This window comes from Chelmon rostratus, chromosome 14 (genome assembly GCF_017976325.1).
Source record: "Chelmon rostratus isolate fCheRos1 chromosome 14, fCheRos1.pri, whole genome shotgun sequence".
Classification (NCBI taxonomy): Eukaryota; Metazoa; Chordata; class Actinopteri; order Chaetodontiformes; family Chaetodontidae; genus Chelmon; species Chelmon rostratus.
In genome coordinates this window covers 16,914,954-16,931,915 of record NC_055671.1, presented here as the reverse complement: position 1 = coordinate 16,931,915, position 16,962 = coordinate 16,914,954, and the positions used below count along the sequence as shown (strand labels likewise).

General features: G+C 39.4%; 1 protein-coding gene across 1 annotated transcript; it reads left to right on the top strand.

Moving 5' to 3' along the window:
- The first annotated feature begins 1,020 nt into the window (after positions 1-1,020).
- On the top strand, positions 1,021-16,396 carry hspa4a (heat shock protein 4a). The gene is made up of 19 exons (XM_041952198.1): positions 1,021-1,309; positions 3,819-3,876; positions 3,989-4,129; positions 5,038-5,160; positions 6,149-6,248; positions 6,548-6,681; positions 7,232-7,476; positions 7,728-7,804; positions 8,237-8,388; positions 8,712-8,818; positions 9,457-9,590; positions 10,613-10,794; positions 11,617-11,700; positions 13,260-13,415; positions 13,839-13,964; positions 14,095-14,202; positions 14,602-14,721; positions 14,974-15,135; positions 15,375-16,396. The coding sequence occupies exons 1-19, from the start codon at positions 1,203-1,205 to the stop codon at positions 15,573-15,575; spliced, it is 2,517 nt and encodes an 838-aa protein (XP_041808132.1). The 5' UTR covers positions 1,021-1,202; the 3' UTR covers positions 15,576-16,396.
- Positions 16,397-16,962: the final 566 nt, after the last annotated feature.

Sequence of the window (16,962 nt, the reverse complement as noted above, 5' to 3'; positions counted from 1 at the left end):
TTCAAATAATCCCAGTAAGCATGCAGTACTTTTAAAATAGGGCTATACATACACATATTTTTTAATTTTGGTTTTACTCTCATATCTTCAGATACAGTTGCCGAGGTTGACCTTTTGGCTATCTGTGCCAAAGCAACGCACCCTCCCACCACTCAACTTTTTGTCAGAGCTGCACATGCATGTCATCTTCTCTCATATCTATTTCATGGCTTCTTAAACAGTATTTTCATTCCACCAACAAAAAATGTTCAATATCTATTTTGTAATAAACAAAACACACAAGAAGTAATTTAAAAGTGTTATGTTTTTTTTATTTTGATTAATACAAAAAGGTAAAACAGTCAAATTTGTCAGTTATCATAGGATGAAACTTTTACACAGACACAGTCCTGCAGTAGGAAAATACTCTTCCATTTTTACCATTTTACCACTCCCATCAATTTATTTGTTATATCTAATCATAATGATTTATAAAATACAATTCATTCTTTTATTTCATTTTATTTTTAGATAGATAGATAGATAGATAGATAGATAGACTTTATTTATCCCAAGCTGGGAAATGGCAGTGCAGCAGCAGCATTACACACAGTGAAATGTAAATATCATTATAATTTGTAAAATTGTGTTAAAAATATTACAAAAGCCTAATTCTCATGGAAAAAAAAGTGGAGATGTGGTTTGTTCACTCAAGCTTTTAAACTGGGTGGCTGTCTTGTAAAACATGACTTCATACTTTCAACACCCTCATATAACACAGTCTATTTTTGGTTTCCCGTTTAGATTTGATCCCAGGCATCACCCAATAAATCAGCCGTTTATTTCTTTGTACTATTTAAAATCACAGTAAATCTCAAGCGCCGACATTATCTCGAAATTGTGAGGTATCTCAGGATATTTCTCGCAAAACCTCCAGTGTCGGAGAACAGTCTTCCATGTGGTTATAGAAAGGTCCAGAGATATCTAGAACTACTTAAATCTCGCGATGACTGTACTGTGCCAGTACAGCTCACAGAGACCGGTAATAGTCATCGGTGTGGATTATGCTTAGAAGTAACGTTAGCCCTACCTAACACGGCGCAACACAACTACTTCGCCTGACTTTTAATTCACCATTTTAAACCTGCAGCTTTACGTTAGTTTTATTTTTCTAAGTTCAGCTGTTGGCAACGTTATAGCGAGGAACTGCCGTATCGCTGAAGATGTCAGTGGTGGGATTTGACTTGGGCTTTCAAAGCTGCTATGTAGCTGTAGCCCGAGCCGGAGGGATCGAGACAGTCGCTAATGAGTACAGCGACAGATGCACACCGTAAGTACCTAAAATACAGTTATTATTGACTGAACTTCTGAAGGAATGGCTTGAGCTTGAGAGGGGTTTTATTTTCTAACGGCTCTCTAACCGGTATGAGGGTAACGCACACGTGAATAACGTTACAGGTTTACTAGCTATCGTTAGCTAAACTTGTATCCTCATGTCTTGTGTTGGCTAATCAATCTGCCATTATGTATGAGTAAATCAGTGAAACGTTTCTTTGTGTTTTCATGGCGAACGTGGAACCATCTAGAATTCATCCCTAACTTAAACTCCTCGTTGTTCATCCATCTACCATGGCGCTAACCAGTTAGCTAAGCCTATAGTTTTATTTAACGATATTGTACGGCTTGAAAACGGGCTTCAGTTGCCCGGCGAACACGAGCGGGCGGTGCTCACCCCCTCCCTGTCAGTGTATTGAAGGCGAAAGCTCCGACCAACCGGTGTGCCCCGTGCGGCAAACTGTGCGCCTTGCACGATGACGACATAAGACAATCGCTGTTCGGAATATTCTAGCAATTTTTAGAAATGACATGTGCTAAAGATAATATATGCTGTTTATTTTGACTTAAAAAGTGTATTCATTAAAAAAGGCTGTCTTAAAGGTCTTTGTTTATATATTGTCCAAGTTCGGCTCATTAGGCTGACTGGCACACTTTGTACCCACAGTGGCTGTGAGTCCTGTCACTGTATCTAAGGAACAATCATTTCAATGAATTTTAAGGGGTCTTTTGGTGTTGTATGTAAATGGTGTTGACATGTCTGCGTGTGTTATGAAGGGGACGTTGTTAACAAGTTCAAGAATAAGACAGTTTACAACAAATTAGCAAACCATATCTCTATAAAATGTTATTTTTAAGAGGTTTAGCGTTATCTCAAGATATAGCTTTTCGCCTTTTTGTGTGTTTGAAGTCTTGGAGGATTATGAACATGAAAATATGTTAAATCCATGTGTATTAATTATTAATTATTAAATTAATTGTTTCAGACTGGTATTTGTAAACTTCAAAATACGTCAATTTACATTTATTATATATATATATGGTTTGCACTATAATGAACAAAACAATAGCCGTTGCCACAAAAAATTATGTATAGCATGTTGTGGACACATTTATATTTTTACATTACATATTAGTGTATTGAATATACCTAAAACTGAAAAGAAAATAACTCCTGTTTGAGAATTTATGATTCACTGTCACCCTGAGATAAGCAGTATGTGACAGGAAAATAATGTAGGACAGCAAACAGGCCTCTTTATGCAAGATGATTAACTTAATACCAAATATTTTAAATTGAAACCAACATTTATAAGATAAAATAAGATATACTTAATTAATTTCCAGCGAGGGAAATTTGGGAAATTAAATGGGATTATGCCTTTGATGATAGTGGTATTTAAGATCTCGAATCCTGTGACTGTATATATTAACATATCTTGTTTCGAACTGTAAGACCCTCTTCTGGTATAATTAAGATCTTTATCTCACACTTGAATATTGCATCCTGGATGTGCTCACTCTTGTTCCTTCTTCTGTTTTTGGGCAATGGTCAAATTAAATGTAGGTGATGTTTTTTAAATTTTGAAGATTTAATGTTGAATAGAAAAAAGTTTATTAATCAAAGAGTTATGACCGTTGTCTTTCAGAAGTGTTCCTCTAAAACCATTCCACAATTTTGTTAAATAATGCATAAAAGTATTTTGATTATTCTGCAGCAAGTTTTCTCTGAATGTTCTGTCATTCACATCATTAAAAATTTGCAACCCCCCCCCCCCCCCCCCCCCCCAAAAAAAAAAAATACATATATTACAACTTACTAATCAGCGTGTAGCCCAACACCTGTTGAGACCATTTTTTCAGTGACCTGTTGTGTTGGCCACTCTTTGACATAACCAACTGGACCTGTGCGTTAACAGTGACTGGAGCTCTGACATCTGTGTTTGATAGGGATGACGATGACAGGCAATGTTTAGACCGCAGCCTGCTGGGATACAAGTAGAGTGACCACACCACTTGAGACTGTGTTTATACAACACTTTGTGAATAGTGAAAGATGGGTCTCGACAAGTCTGCGTGCTGTCGCAATCCTGGTTGCAACATAGCTTTCTTTAAAAAAAGATATGATCTTTGTTCAGTGAAAAAATATTATACGTGTATTATTATGCATTTTGTTAGATTTCACTTTTACATTAGCGACTGTTTGTAACAAAATATCTTAAGAAAGCTGAAACCCTGATCATATTACACACTAAGTTTTACTTATGTGCAAGCAAAAACAAACTGCTCGTGTTGCTGCTGCAGACATGGGAAACAGTCTGTCCAGTTTCGTGTGGGTTGGGCTCTGAAATGTTACGTCATGTATCAGCGTGAGACCACTTAGTAACCGACAAGTAAATCTGTCATGATTTTTGGGTGTATTCACATAGAGGTGGATTATACAAGGAGCTGCTCGTAATAGCGTGTCAGGTTTTGTCTTAACGTTTTGTTTTGTTGTCTTTCAGGTCATTTGTATCGTTTGGACCACGAAATCGTTCTATAGGAGCTGCTGCAAAGAGCCAGGTAAAATCAGCTCAGTCACCCTTGCAATGAAACACTGGAATATGCATCATGGTTAATGCTCATTATTTTAACAGAATTGTATTTTCTCCTCTTTTGCCTCCTTCATGTTCAGGTGGTGACCAACTGTCAGAACACAGTACAGGGCTTCAAGCGATTCCATGGCCGGGCTTTTGCAGACCCCTATGTTCAGTCAGCCAAGTCTAACTTGGTGTACAATCTGGCACAGATGCCCTCTGGATCCACCGGCATAAAAGTAAGGTTTAGGATTTTATGGTACCTCTGCTGTATTTGAGAATAGACAGGTAACCTTCAGTAGTGGGAGAAAAAGGAGCAATCATTTATAACAAAATGCCAAGGTAAGGCTTGAGTTAGCACTCTGAACAACCAGATCCTGTATATATCAGCAGTGCTGTATGCTGAACTAGGGCAATCACAAAAAGAGGGACAGCCATAAGAAATTTAATAGGGAGAAAGCATAGAAACATCTTGTTCCTGACTATATTGCTTCCCCCTCTCTTACCTTTCATGCTTCAAGAAGTGCCTCATGTAATGCTCTTTCCTCTGAATCATAGCTCTTCCACATTATCTTCTGATACTACCCAGTCCTCCATGCTTTTATCCTCAAAACAGTCTCTGCTTCCTCTCTCTTAAGTTGTGATCTTTATTTTCTTGGCGTTTTGTCTCACAGCATTATTCTGTGATCAGAGATTAATGGTTGCCCTGTGCCTGTGAATCAGCCGAATGCTTAAATATGAGATATTTACTAACTTCATCAGATAGCAAAATTCAGATAGCCAATATTAGACTCAAAACATAACCATAAAGTTCGTGCATGTACACAAGTGACCATGCCTGGCTTGCACACTGCAAACACACAGCCCGGCATGATTTTGTGTCCCTGTGGAGATAATTAATGTGAGTCCTCAGGACAAATGAGAGCAGAGGAAACGACAAAACCGAGATGAGTGAATCAGCCTGTTGTTGCAAAAATCTGTTTTGTGAGCTTTCTGAGTCTGTTAAAATGCCTTCAATGAAACTGTGGTGGCCTTTTTCATTATTAATGAAAACTATGTATTATTCATAGCTATTTCAAGCTATTCATAAGCTATTAAAAGGATTTGCCTGAATAATAAACCTCCTTCTAATTCCCGTCAACTCTAGGTGATGTACATGGAGGAGGAGAAAGTGTTCAGCATCGAGCAGGTCACCGGCATGCTGCTGACCAAACTAAAGGAGACTGCTGAGAGTGCACTGAAGAAACCAGTTGCAGACTGTGTCATCTCGGTAAGCATCTCTGCAGACATCTGCAATGGTTTCACAGTTTCATCAGGGTGTCTGAAAATCTACAGAACTCCTAAAATAGAATTGTCTGTGAAGTGCATTAGTTGACGGCTTATTTAGGTCCAACATTTAGTTGGTCTCACTGTTGTTGCAACGTATCTTATCTAATTGGCTTTAAATGTCTAATGAGGTGTTCATTTTCTTGTTGGAGCCCAGCACACGGCTTATTTAAGGATGTGACATTGCACTGACAAGGCTTCTAGAAATGTGTGACTCACCTTACTTACTGTACTTTCTGCCATTCTCTTTTACTTTAATGGAGTATTGCATTGCATTTACATCCTGCTATTTTGAGTGGCAGCTATTAATGTCATCCTCTCGCATTTTCAAGTAGTTTGGGTTTTAAAATGCCTGGAGAAAGCTGCCTCTGAGGTGTATAAATGTATTACCACCTGTTCATGTGACATTTTGAGCTCGAAGCACTTCACCAGATGTCTTGTCTGAAAGCTTAATTTCCTCCTTTGCACCTTGTTGGTGAAGAGTGGGATGTGTGTGTTCCTTGCTGTGCTCAGTATATGAATTCACCAGCAGCATCTGTTATGTAATGTTACAGATCTCAACAAAAGAGGCTGTTACTTTCACTGGTCCTAAGTCTACAGTTTGCGTCAGCCCTGGAGATGGATAACATGTTATTATTACTGTAGCAATGGCTAAATTTACCCCTCAAGCTTTTCCACAAGGAGATGTTTTGTTTTGGCACCCGGAGTAACAGACACTGTAACATTATCTAGACATCTTGTGATGCAGGCAATTCGTTTTGGACATCTTTGCCATCTTATCAATGCCTTACAGTAATACCCTGTGTGTATTTTTTTTTGTTATCAGTGGGTTCATTTAAATCCCTTATTCTGAGACTTCTCGACACTAGTACCTTTACTCACTGAGACTCGTTAATGTTTGTATTAACACTGCATTGTTTCTCCCCTCCCAGGTCCCCAGCTATTTCACCGATGCAGAGAGAAGGTCTGTCATGGATGCAGCTCAGATTGCAGGCCTCAACTGTCTACGACTAATGAATGAGACCACTGCAGGTACATTAAAATGTGCAGGACACTGCAGGACAGACAGCACCTGAATCATTATAACTTGTTATCCCTATTTGGGCTTTTAGGGAATTATAACAACCTGCTGTGAAATGACATCTCGATGCTATATTGTCTGAGATATGTTGTTTTTCCACTCCTGGAGCAGTCACCTCTGTAAAGAAAGCATGAGAAAATATTGAGTTGTCAACTTGTAGCTAAGTATATGGCAAAATATAGCATGCTGACTAGTACGCTGATACAGTGGTGGTCATAAGCTAACACCAGATTATACCTGTTTGTTGCAGTGACTCTGGCATATGGCATTTACAAGCAGGACCTGCCAGCTCCAGAGGAGAAGCCCAGGATAGTGGTGTTTGTGGACCTCGGCCACTCGGGTTACCAGGTGTCAGTTTGTGCCTTCAACAAGGGAAAGCTCAAGGTTAGTAATGAATAATTTGTGTTCATTTTGAAAAGCAGCATGAAGGGGTGAGAGGTTTTAGGGCAGGTTCCTATAATACGGCATTATGTGCTTGTCAGTTTTGGCGGTGTCTTTTTTTTTTTTTCCTAATGTGGGCATCGATAATTGGTGCAGAAAAGTACATTTAAAAGAACATTTAACCTACATTTTATAAACTTTATTGCTTATTTGGACTGCATTTTCCCCTTAAACCTGTGCCGAACAAGGTTAAAACCAGAGTGATTTTTTTAAACAAAAGAAATACCAGGACTTAAATATTGTAAGAATTTAATAGAAAGACCCTCACCTGACCAAATTGTATGCCTAATGTGGCTAATGGAGTCTGTTTATTGAAACATATGTATTGAATAGATCAACAAAAATGAACTCAAGCCGATAATCTTTTCATTTTTTATCCTCACATGGGTTCCTCCTCAACACAGATATGCAGGGATTTTAAATATTTATCCAGTAGTTTGATAATTTGCCATGACTTTCAAATATTTACCCCCTTATCTTCCTCCGCTGTCAGATCTTGGCTACAGCGTTTGACTCAGAACTTGGTGGGAAGGACCTTGACGACATCCTGGTGAACCACTTCTGTGAGGAGTTCGGGAAGAAGTACAGGCTGGATGTAAAGTCCAAGCCTCGGGCACTGGTACGACTCTACCAAGAGTGCGAGAAGCTCAAGAAGCTGATGAGCGCCAACTCCTCTGACCTCCCTCTCAACATTGAATGCTTTATGAATGATATCGACGTTTCCGGTAAACTTAACAGGTGAGATGCAAAGTTATTTTAATAATTAAAAGGTCAAAGGTTTAACCAATAATTTATCAATGAGGGCTTGAGAAAATTGTATTTTCTGTGGACTAGAGTTGAAAGAAGGCTGTTTTAGCTAAGCACAAATTAAAGATTGTGTTGATATAATTAGAAATGACTTTTAGAGGTACCCAGCATCCATCTGCCTGTCACACCGTTCCTGAGCGAGTGTGGGAGTCTATTAATAATCTATGACCATGTGTCCCCAGAGGTCAGTTTGAGGAGATGTGTGCAGGGCTGCTGGCCAAAGTAGAGGGTCCCCTGCGCAGCGTCATGGAACAAGCCAGTGAGTACATCTGCCTTCAATAGCAGCTGGACTATCCCCGTCAGCACATGCATGCTCACACAGACAAGGTTCAGTCTAGTGATTTCACTGAGACAGCCCTACCCTCCGGACACTGGCAGCACGCCTGCCTTCCTGCCTTTCTTCAATCATTTCTTGCTTACTCCCCATCTGTGCTTGCTCTTGCATGTCCATTTTGAGCAGTCATGTGGCAAATACTTAGCAAAAATATATTTGGGTATACCACAGTTGTAGTTGTAATTGCTGTTGAGTAATGTGTTAGTTTTGAAGAAAAAGTGTTGTGGATGTCGTTTTTAGGCAAACTCCTGTGGCTTTAAGACTGCTGTGCCGTGCTCAACAATGTGTTTGGACAAAAGATTTCAACTTTTAAAAGCATGTTTTGTATCATCCTTGTCACCTGCCTCCTGTATCCAGAGCTGAAAAAGGAAGACATTTATGCAGTGGAGATCGTGGGCGGTGCCTCCAGAATCCCCGCCATCAAGGAGCGAATCAGCAAGTTCTTCGGCAAAGAGCTGAGCACCACCCTGAACGCAGACGAGGCTGTTGCCAGAGGCTGCGCTTTGCAGGTACAGCTCACCTGTCATGATTGACGGTCCAGTGGGAGGAATATGACACATGTGCACATATGTAATATTTAATGATGCAACTTATTTGTTGCTAATGCAGGATTTATGTTAAACCATTTTTTGTCACTAGGTTTATGTCTTGTTTCTTAATTATTTAGATTTATTTATATTATTATGTTAAAAATGTCTTGTTTTTTTTTTTTTCTTATGATTGGAAATTCAGTATTTGCATTGCTGAGTGAAATTTTTGCTCCTGGTCATAAAAAAGCAACTTCAAGACAAAATTTGATAACTTGTGTTTTGTAATGTTCTCTTCTTCCCAGTGTGCTATCTTGTCGCCAGCATTCAAAGTCAGAGAGTTCTCCATTACAGATGTTGTCCCCTACTCCGTCTCCCTAAAATGGAATTCAGCCGCAGAGGAGGGACTGAGGTATGATCTCTGTCAGTCTCACCTGAGAACATCAAATAAGGAGTGAGCGCTTGAGTCTCACAGGGAGAATAAGAGAATTCATCACACCAATGAATTTGAACATTGTGCTTTACAAGCCAATATCCTACATTGATATGATATGGGTATCATGAGGCTTTTATGCTGCGAGGAGTTTTAAGGCTTTGAAGGGTTAAAATGTCTAGAAGGCCATCATCATATCAGTTAAATGTTTTCCTTTTCTGTTGTGTTATATCATGTCTGTTATACCTTAGTTCTCACATCTGAAGCTATTCTGGCTTGTTTTCAACAAGTCTCAATATTAAATCTTCACAAAACCTGCAGTTAAGACACCGTGAGAGGCCTGCATGTGATTGTTTTTAAGACCGCACCTTTGTGCTGCAGGATTTTCTGCCACACCTGCATACACCCATAGCCCATATACCCATGTGCACCCACTTCCTGAAGTCTCTGCCAGTTGCATTGGCATTTTACTAAATTATTACAAAAACAGTATACACTTCTGTAAATTATGAGCAATTAATGGTGATTTCCACGCATTGCTATAAAACTCTGATCTAAGTTGTAAGAGTCTATAACTTTTGTTGTCTCATTGGCCTCCTTTTACTTTGTTTTTACAGTGATTGTGAGGTTTTCCCGAAGAGCCACGCAGCTCCCTTCTCCAAAGTTTTGACCTTCTTCCGGAAAGAGCCCTTCACCCTTGAGGCTTACTACAATAACCCCAAGGAGCTGCCGTACCCTAACAGCTCTATAGGTACTGCAAGTTCAACTTCTGTAAGACATATGTGGACAATGAGTATGGACATCAAGTGTGGAATAGGTCCTTCTTTGTTTGTTTTGTTTAAGAAAAAAAGCTTTTCTTAAAGCAGCTACAAGGAACTTACATTTTAGCCACCAGCATAAATGTATATATTAATATAAAGCCATGTCTTGCAACGTATTTCATAAATAAAACAGACATGCATGCCTGTCTAGGAGGAAGAGGGCCAGTCCAGGATCAGTTTTGAATCGTTTCAAATCCCACAATTCTCTCCATCTGTTGAATGACCGACCAAGGTTGACTCGTGCTTTCGCCCACACTCTGTCAGTTCCTTGTCTTCTTCTCTTTGCTGATCCTTCCACAGTATCAGCCGTATCCACAAGATATAATGTCAATGAAATTCTCACGCTTCCTTTAACTGGCTAACATACTACTCACTGCCTGGGAAAATGTAAACATAAGCTCCTCCACTTTATGTGCTGTAAATCATTGAGTCTGATTTTACAGGGAATGGGACCAGGGGACATCAAGAATAACCATATAGAAATAGCCAATCTTCCCACTGACGGTCTCGTTTTCTTATGTAGGTCATATAGAGGCATCGTTATTAAATTAAGACTGTTTCATTGCCAGAAAAAAACTCCTTGTAGCTACTTTAATGAGAAAGCTGTAATGTTCTAATTTAAAATACTTTTAGGAAATCTTTTGTGTCTATTAATCTAAGATGTATTTTGCAATACAAGCATAAGCTCAAAGTGTGGCACTCATGAGTTACTTGAGATAGATTTTAACTCTGACAGATGCTCCCGCTCCTTGTTAGATTTGTGTGAGTGGTTGGAGCTTCTTTGCACTTAGAATGATTCCAACCTTTAACCATGCACACATTAATCATCAACTCTGGCTTTTAATCACAAGGTCCTTGGTGTCATGCTAAGGTGGCAATATTTTTTCCTGTGATTCATCTTATTTATTCTTTTAATTCTAATAACCTGTGACCCTTTCCTCCGGCTCTACAGGCCAGTTCCTGATCCAAAATGTGGTTCCTCAGGCGTCTGGGGAGAGTGCAAAGGTCAAGGTGAAAGTTCGGGTCAACGTCCATGGTCTGTTCAGCGTATCGAGCGCCTCGCTAGTAGAGGTTGTGAAAACAGCTGAGGGAGAGGAGCCAATGGAGACAGACCACATAGTGAAGGAGGAGGAGGTGTGTACTCTGTGTATTTGCACTGAGTGAAAAGAAGGATGATGTAAGGTGTGTGTGTGTGTGTGTCTGTGTGTCTGTGTGTGTGCGAGCGTGTGTACATGTAGGTGTATGTGAGAGAAAGAGAGAGAGAGAGAAACACAGAGATACTCCTGGTTTGTTGTATGCTGTTTACTTAGTGTTTCACCTCAGAGATCCCATTGTGTCAATCTGGCCACACCTTGGTTTTTAATAGTCATCACTCTGGAATTTATATATCCTGTCTTAACAAGCTTCAATGGATTGCATTTATTTCTCTGATGCGTCTTTGTAATTTATTTGACATTTTTTTAGTTAACATGCGCTCCAGCGGCAACCGTTGCACTGCATTTGCATTCATTCTGGCCTTTTTCCTCAAGGTTATGCATCTTTATTGTGATGAGGGTGAAGACGATATCGATGCCAACAAACGTAATACCTCTGCAACAAATACCGCTTGTGAAAGCCTTCAAAAAATAATTGAGACTGAGTCAGGGACGTTTTAGTTCGTATGGAGTTTGCGTTGTAATGAACAGCATGGAATGGAAGGAAAAGAACGTCATATCTTGAACAAGGCTCAGACAGAAATCGGCATCCGAAAAGATTTGCACAAACCAATTGAATCTTGTCAAGTCAGTATCAAGTGTTTCAACCATACAAATATGTGCTCAGTTGCTGTCTCTCAGTGATGTCTGGTTTTGACTGGGTATTGTCTGAAGCCAGAGTTTGGATAAAACAAGGCATAAAAAAAGTATTTCGTTCATATCTTTTATGTACTGTGTCTTCTCTGTTGTTACCGTGTGTCAGAACAAAATGCAGGTGGACCAGGAGGATCAGAAACTTCAGGCTGGAGACAACGGAGACAAGAAATCAGAGGCTGAGGAGATGGAGGTAACCTTGTGCTGGGCGATAAGGCTATCACCATACTGTCAATAAAGTTTCGATACTATACAACGTTTAGAACCAGAGTGTCGTTACTACACTCGTACCCAGGTATTGTTGAGAAACCAATGACAATAAAGTGTTCCAAAGCGGAGCGCTGCCATTGAAACAGGCAATAAAATGTGAAAACTGTTAGAATAGAATACGTGTCAAAACAAAAAATTTGCAGATCCAACACAAATAGTATGTCAAACTGTGGGAAACATGATGCCCTCAAATATTTTCGGGTTAAGGCCTGAAAAAAATAACACTTGGACAATAACCTTGAAGATGATTGCTTGTTCTCTGTCCTTGTTTTTTTTAATTTATCTGTTTTTTTTTAACATCACATGATGACATGATTGGTCTCATATTTCTATTGAGAATATAAGGGTTTTATAGAAACAGCATATATCAGGAGAAATACTGCTCTGGCATCCCATGGAAATTGTTATTGAAAATATTTTCATTATCGCCCAGCACTAAGGTGACCATTAAGGATGCTAACTTTTCGATTAATTTACATATTTTATAATGTTTCACAATGGATGATTGGCATTCAGCAAAGCATATTGTGCATTTTCATGCACGCACCCACACACACACATACTATATTTAGACATTTCAGTATTACTCCTTGGTGTGGTAGCCCATTTATTATTATTCAGGGACATGTTTCGGTGAGTTCCAGGGAAATTTGCAACCATAACCCAACTAAAACCATTTAAAGAGAACAATAACTATTCAGCACAATAACTAAGAAAATAATGACTATTTAAAATATTACGATTGTCCACTGATCACAGGGTTGGCCTTTCGACGCCCACCTCTCCTCTCCTCTTGTGCACATGTCAAAGTGTACTTGAGTAAGTCACTGAACCCCAAATTACTCCTGATGGTCAGGCCAGCACCCTGTGGTAGCTCACTGCCGCCCGTGTGTGATTGTGTTGTGTTTGAGTGGAACCTTGCAAAGCAATTTGGATAAAATATGTAAATGTAGCCATTTATTTATTTTGTACTGCATGCACCCACTAAAATACAAATAAACGTAATCTGTGAGAATCTGCAGTGGTTAGCACTGTCGCCTCATCTTTCTATGTGGGGTTTACGTAGTCTCCTCGTGTCTGTGTGGGTTTCCTGCGGGCGCTCCGGCTTCCTCCCACAGTCCAAAGACAGTCGGTTTAATTGATAACTCTAAATGGCCTGTAGGTGCGAATGAGACTGTGATTGTTGTTTGTTTGTATGTTTCACCCTGTGCTGAGCTAGGGTGGCCCAGCCAGCCTCCCCCGCCCCCCGTGATCCACCAGAGTATCAGTGATTATGACTGATGCACTGAATTTCATATATTCACACACAAAAAAAGACACAATAAAATCTGACAGCAGTCAGCAGTTAAGAAACTTTCATCCAGTAAAGGCATCTTTTTAAGAATAACAAGATCATCCAAATTGACAAACATTGAATTTTTTGGAAACATGTATCCACCTGCGTATGTCATAGTTGTATGATTTTAATCTCTCCTTTTCCAGACAATGGCGGAGGACGCTAAGCAGGAGAAAAAGAACGACCAGCCCCCTCAAGCGAAGAAGCCCAAAGTGAAAACGAAGACAGTGGAGCTGCCCATAGAGAACAATTTGCACTGGCAGCTGTCTACTGACGTACTAAATATGTTTGTGGAGAATGAGGTAATGCTCTAAAAATCGCTAGGAATGTCTAACATGCACTCAAGGTATTTGTCCAAGTAATGTGCTGGTCAGACTGGTCCTGGTTTCATTAGCTTTTAAAACACAAAGAAATGACTGCTTTATGATTTATAATTAAGATATTAAAGTTGGGCTTTTTCTGATGACATAATAATGAATAATACTCTAAAACTAAAAATTACAAAACTTGCTCAGGAAGGTTTTTTTCCTCACTGTTATTTTAACATGTATAAAGGCTTCTCCTACTTATAATCTTCACAAGCTTACATTAGATACAAAAGCATGATTATAACATTTTACAAAGATTATTATTATGAAAGGTTTATTGTCACATACTAATAATAAGTGTGTAGAATCAAATATGGTAAAGTTTCATTCTAATCACCTTCTTTGTGACTCTTCTAGGGTAAGATGATCATGCAGGATAAGCTGGAGAAGGAGAGGAACGATGCAAAGAACTACGTTGAAGAATATGTGTACGACATGAGGGATAAACTGCACGGCGTCCTGGAGAAGTTTGTGAATGAAGCTGTGAGTATAGACCTCACTAGGCCAATATAACACATGTTAACAGATGTTCAGGAGAAATTATCGTGTTAACTTCCAGTGGGTTTAAACCTTAAATACAGACACACTGCAAGTATTTCATCTTCTGTTGCAGGACCGTGACGCGTTCTCGTTGAAACTGGAGGACACAGAGAACTGGCTGTATGAGGACGGAGAGGACCAAAAGAAACAAGTTTACATTGACAAACTAGCTGAACTGAAGGTAACCAGGGCTGCGGTGTTTGACTGGACAGTTGTTTCTATGAGAAATAGTAATGCTCTCATTGTACCATTCAGAGTAACAAGTGACAGTGATATATGTAGTAGGTGGAAGGCACTTAAAAATTAGGCTAAAGTTCACCAATGTTAATATGGAGCTAATATTTGGAGGGCTTTGACCAGGCACCCTGCTTGTTAATGATAGAAAAATATGTTAATCTGCTGTATTCTGTGTTTTAATACAAAGATGATATTCATAGTTCAGCATCATATATATCGTAGAGGATGATTTTATCCTCTATCCTCTATACCTCTATCACTATTTTCAGAAGTTAATGACTGATTTTCGTCATTAAGTGGTGATGATTGTCTGATTAAACCTGGTGGTTGTCCCTTTTTCCAGAAATTTGGTCAGCCAATTCATGAGAGATACATGGAAGCTGAGGAGAGGCCAAAAGCATTTGAGGAGCTTGGCAGACAGATCCAGCTGTACATGAAGATCATTGAAGCGTACAAGACAAAGGTAAACTGGCACAGAGAGCCTTGCTCAGTAAGACTTCGCGCAGCAACTCTCATTGCATTTATTAGCTGTATATCAGGTGGATGGGAGGTGTCTTGTGGGTCAAGTGTAAAATACTGTAAATACAGAGACATTAAGATTACCTGAAAGCATTTTTAAAAACAGTAAATGTATTTGTTCTTTAGATTGTTGATGAAAGGTCACCAAACAGATCATAATTAATAATAATTATACTTTACCTGCTTCTCCCAACAGGATGAGCAGTACAGTCACCTGGATGAGCTGGAGGTGACACGGGTGGACAAGCAGGTGAACGATGCCATGGTCTGGATGAACAGCAAAATGAACCAGCAGAACAGTCAGGACCTCACTCTGGAACCAGTAGTCAAAGTTGGAGAGATTAAGGCCAAAACTAAGGTACTGAGAGTGCATTCAGCCCCACACACACCACTGCAATCTCTAAAGGCCAGCTGCAGTTTTGCAGTAGCGGCAAAGATGTGTGAAATAATAATGTCTTCATTGTACAGATTGGTTTTAGAAATCCATGTAATTTTAATTTTAATAACTCTGATCGAGTGAACAAAACATGATCTCTGGAGAAATAATTACTTTTTTCTACACTTCCTCTAACGAATGATTTCTATTTCCCTGTTCAGGAGCTTTATTCAGCCTGCAACCCTGTGGTGTCCAAACCCAAGCCCAAGGTGGAGCCTGCAAAGGAGGAGAAGACAGAGAATGGGCCAGTCAATGGGCAGGACGGTACAGAGAGCCAGCCATGCAACCCAGACAAAGCCACTTCCGCAGGCACGGAACAGGGAACGGCGGAGAACAAGCTCCCCGAAATGGACATTGACTAACTGTTGCAGCTGCCACCCCTGAGTTTCACCTCCGTTTGTCCTGCTACTCGCCCCCAGTTCTGTCGTTCTTCTGAGATTGTTATTGATGGCACAGTAGCCTCTTTTTTTGAAGACACAGACAGCAGCATCCCGAATCAGTACCGTTCATCAGTCAGCCTCCTCGGCATGTCAGTTCTCATTTTCTCTGAATAAAAAATATTGCATAATATTAATATTGAATGGACTACTTAATGACATAAAAGTTGTGAGTGTGGGATGGAAACTGCTTTCTCTGTGTTGCTTTGATGGCTATTATGATAAAGATTGTTCTGTTCAGCACCTCCTGGGCATTTGCGCTAAGAATGTCAGATTTGAAGAATTGTAAGCAAAGTGGCTGTGTGTAAGAAAACTAGTAATACACCCAGGAGTCAAGAAAATGTAAAATATTGCAGTATGTCTAAATAAGGTATAGAGACAGTGGCAAATGTAAACGAACATGGATTGTTACAGGTTGTTCATGGCAAACAGTGCATTTTTCTCCACTACAAATAATTGTAACTGCTGGATTATAATGCTTTCAGTTGAAAAGGACGGAAAGACTTTTTGTTGAGTTTACTTGCTCTGTATGTTGAAATTAGATACTACAAGTTACTGTCATGCAGGATTTAATTGTTTGGCTTTTCTCATTCAAAAGCAATGGTCCGTTGGTTGTTCTCTGGTAGCCTTGTATTGTTTTTTTCTACTCAACTGTGTGAATGCTGGTCCAACAAGTCACCTTCTGGGTGCTGCCGTTGCTGCCACATCACCAAAAAAGCAAAAATAAATCTTGTCAAGAAAAAAAACATGATGTGAGAAGTGGCTTATTGACAAAGAATATTACTGTTTGTGAACACAGTGGCTTTCCCTGTTTTCAGTTTCAGACAAAATGAATGCAATTAATAAATCAATGGACATAAATTATTGGGAAACATTTTTTTTTGAGCCTACAAATCTCAATTCAATTAGTAAGTAGGTAAACTAATCTAAGTATCCATCTTAACATAGTTTGAAGGTGATTAATGCTGAGGGAAACCTGTAGTACACTAACCAGACTGCAGGCGGCGCTGTCACACCCTCACTGCCTCCAGACTGCAGGAGCCAGTTTTGCTTCAGAAACAGGCTTTCATTCACGCACCCACCATATAGTCCACAATTAATAAAGAGATTATCTTCTTGTTATTATACCATACAAGTCCCTACGTGGTTATTTAAATGATAATATGAAGGTTTTTTTCTCATTATCGTTACTGCTTGATATAACTGGCTATAAAAGTAATTATTTGTGAGGTGTGTATTTTTGTTCCTTGTTATTAAGCTAAAAGTGCCATATCATACAATTCATGCCGGAAATAACTGTATAAAATAATGA

What these genes read in the sequence shown, in the direction of transcription:
- hspa4a (XM_041952198.1), top strand. Translation starts at nt 1,203, where the DNA reads ATGTCAGTGGTGGGATTTGACTTGGGCTTTCAAAGCTGCTATGTAGCT. An exon ending in TACAGCGACAGATGCACACC is followed by an intron (nt 1,310 to 3,818) that starts GTAAGTACCTAA and finishes GTTGTCTTTCAG; the next exon opens with GTCATTTGTATCGTTTGGAC. An exon ending in ACATAGTGAAGGAGGAGGAG is followed by an intron (nt 10,795 to 11,616) that starts GTGTGTACTCTG and finishes ACCGTGTGTCAG; the next exon opens with AACAAAATGCAGGTGGACCA.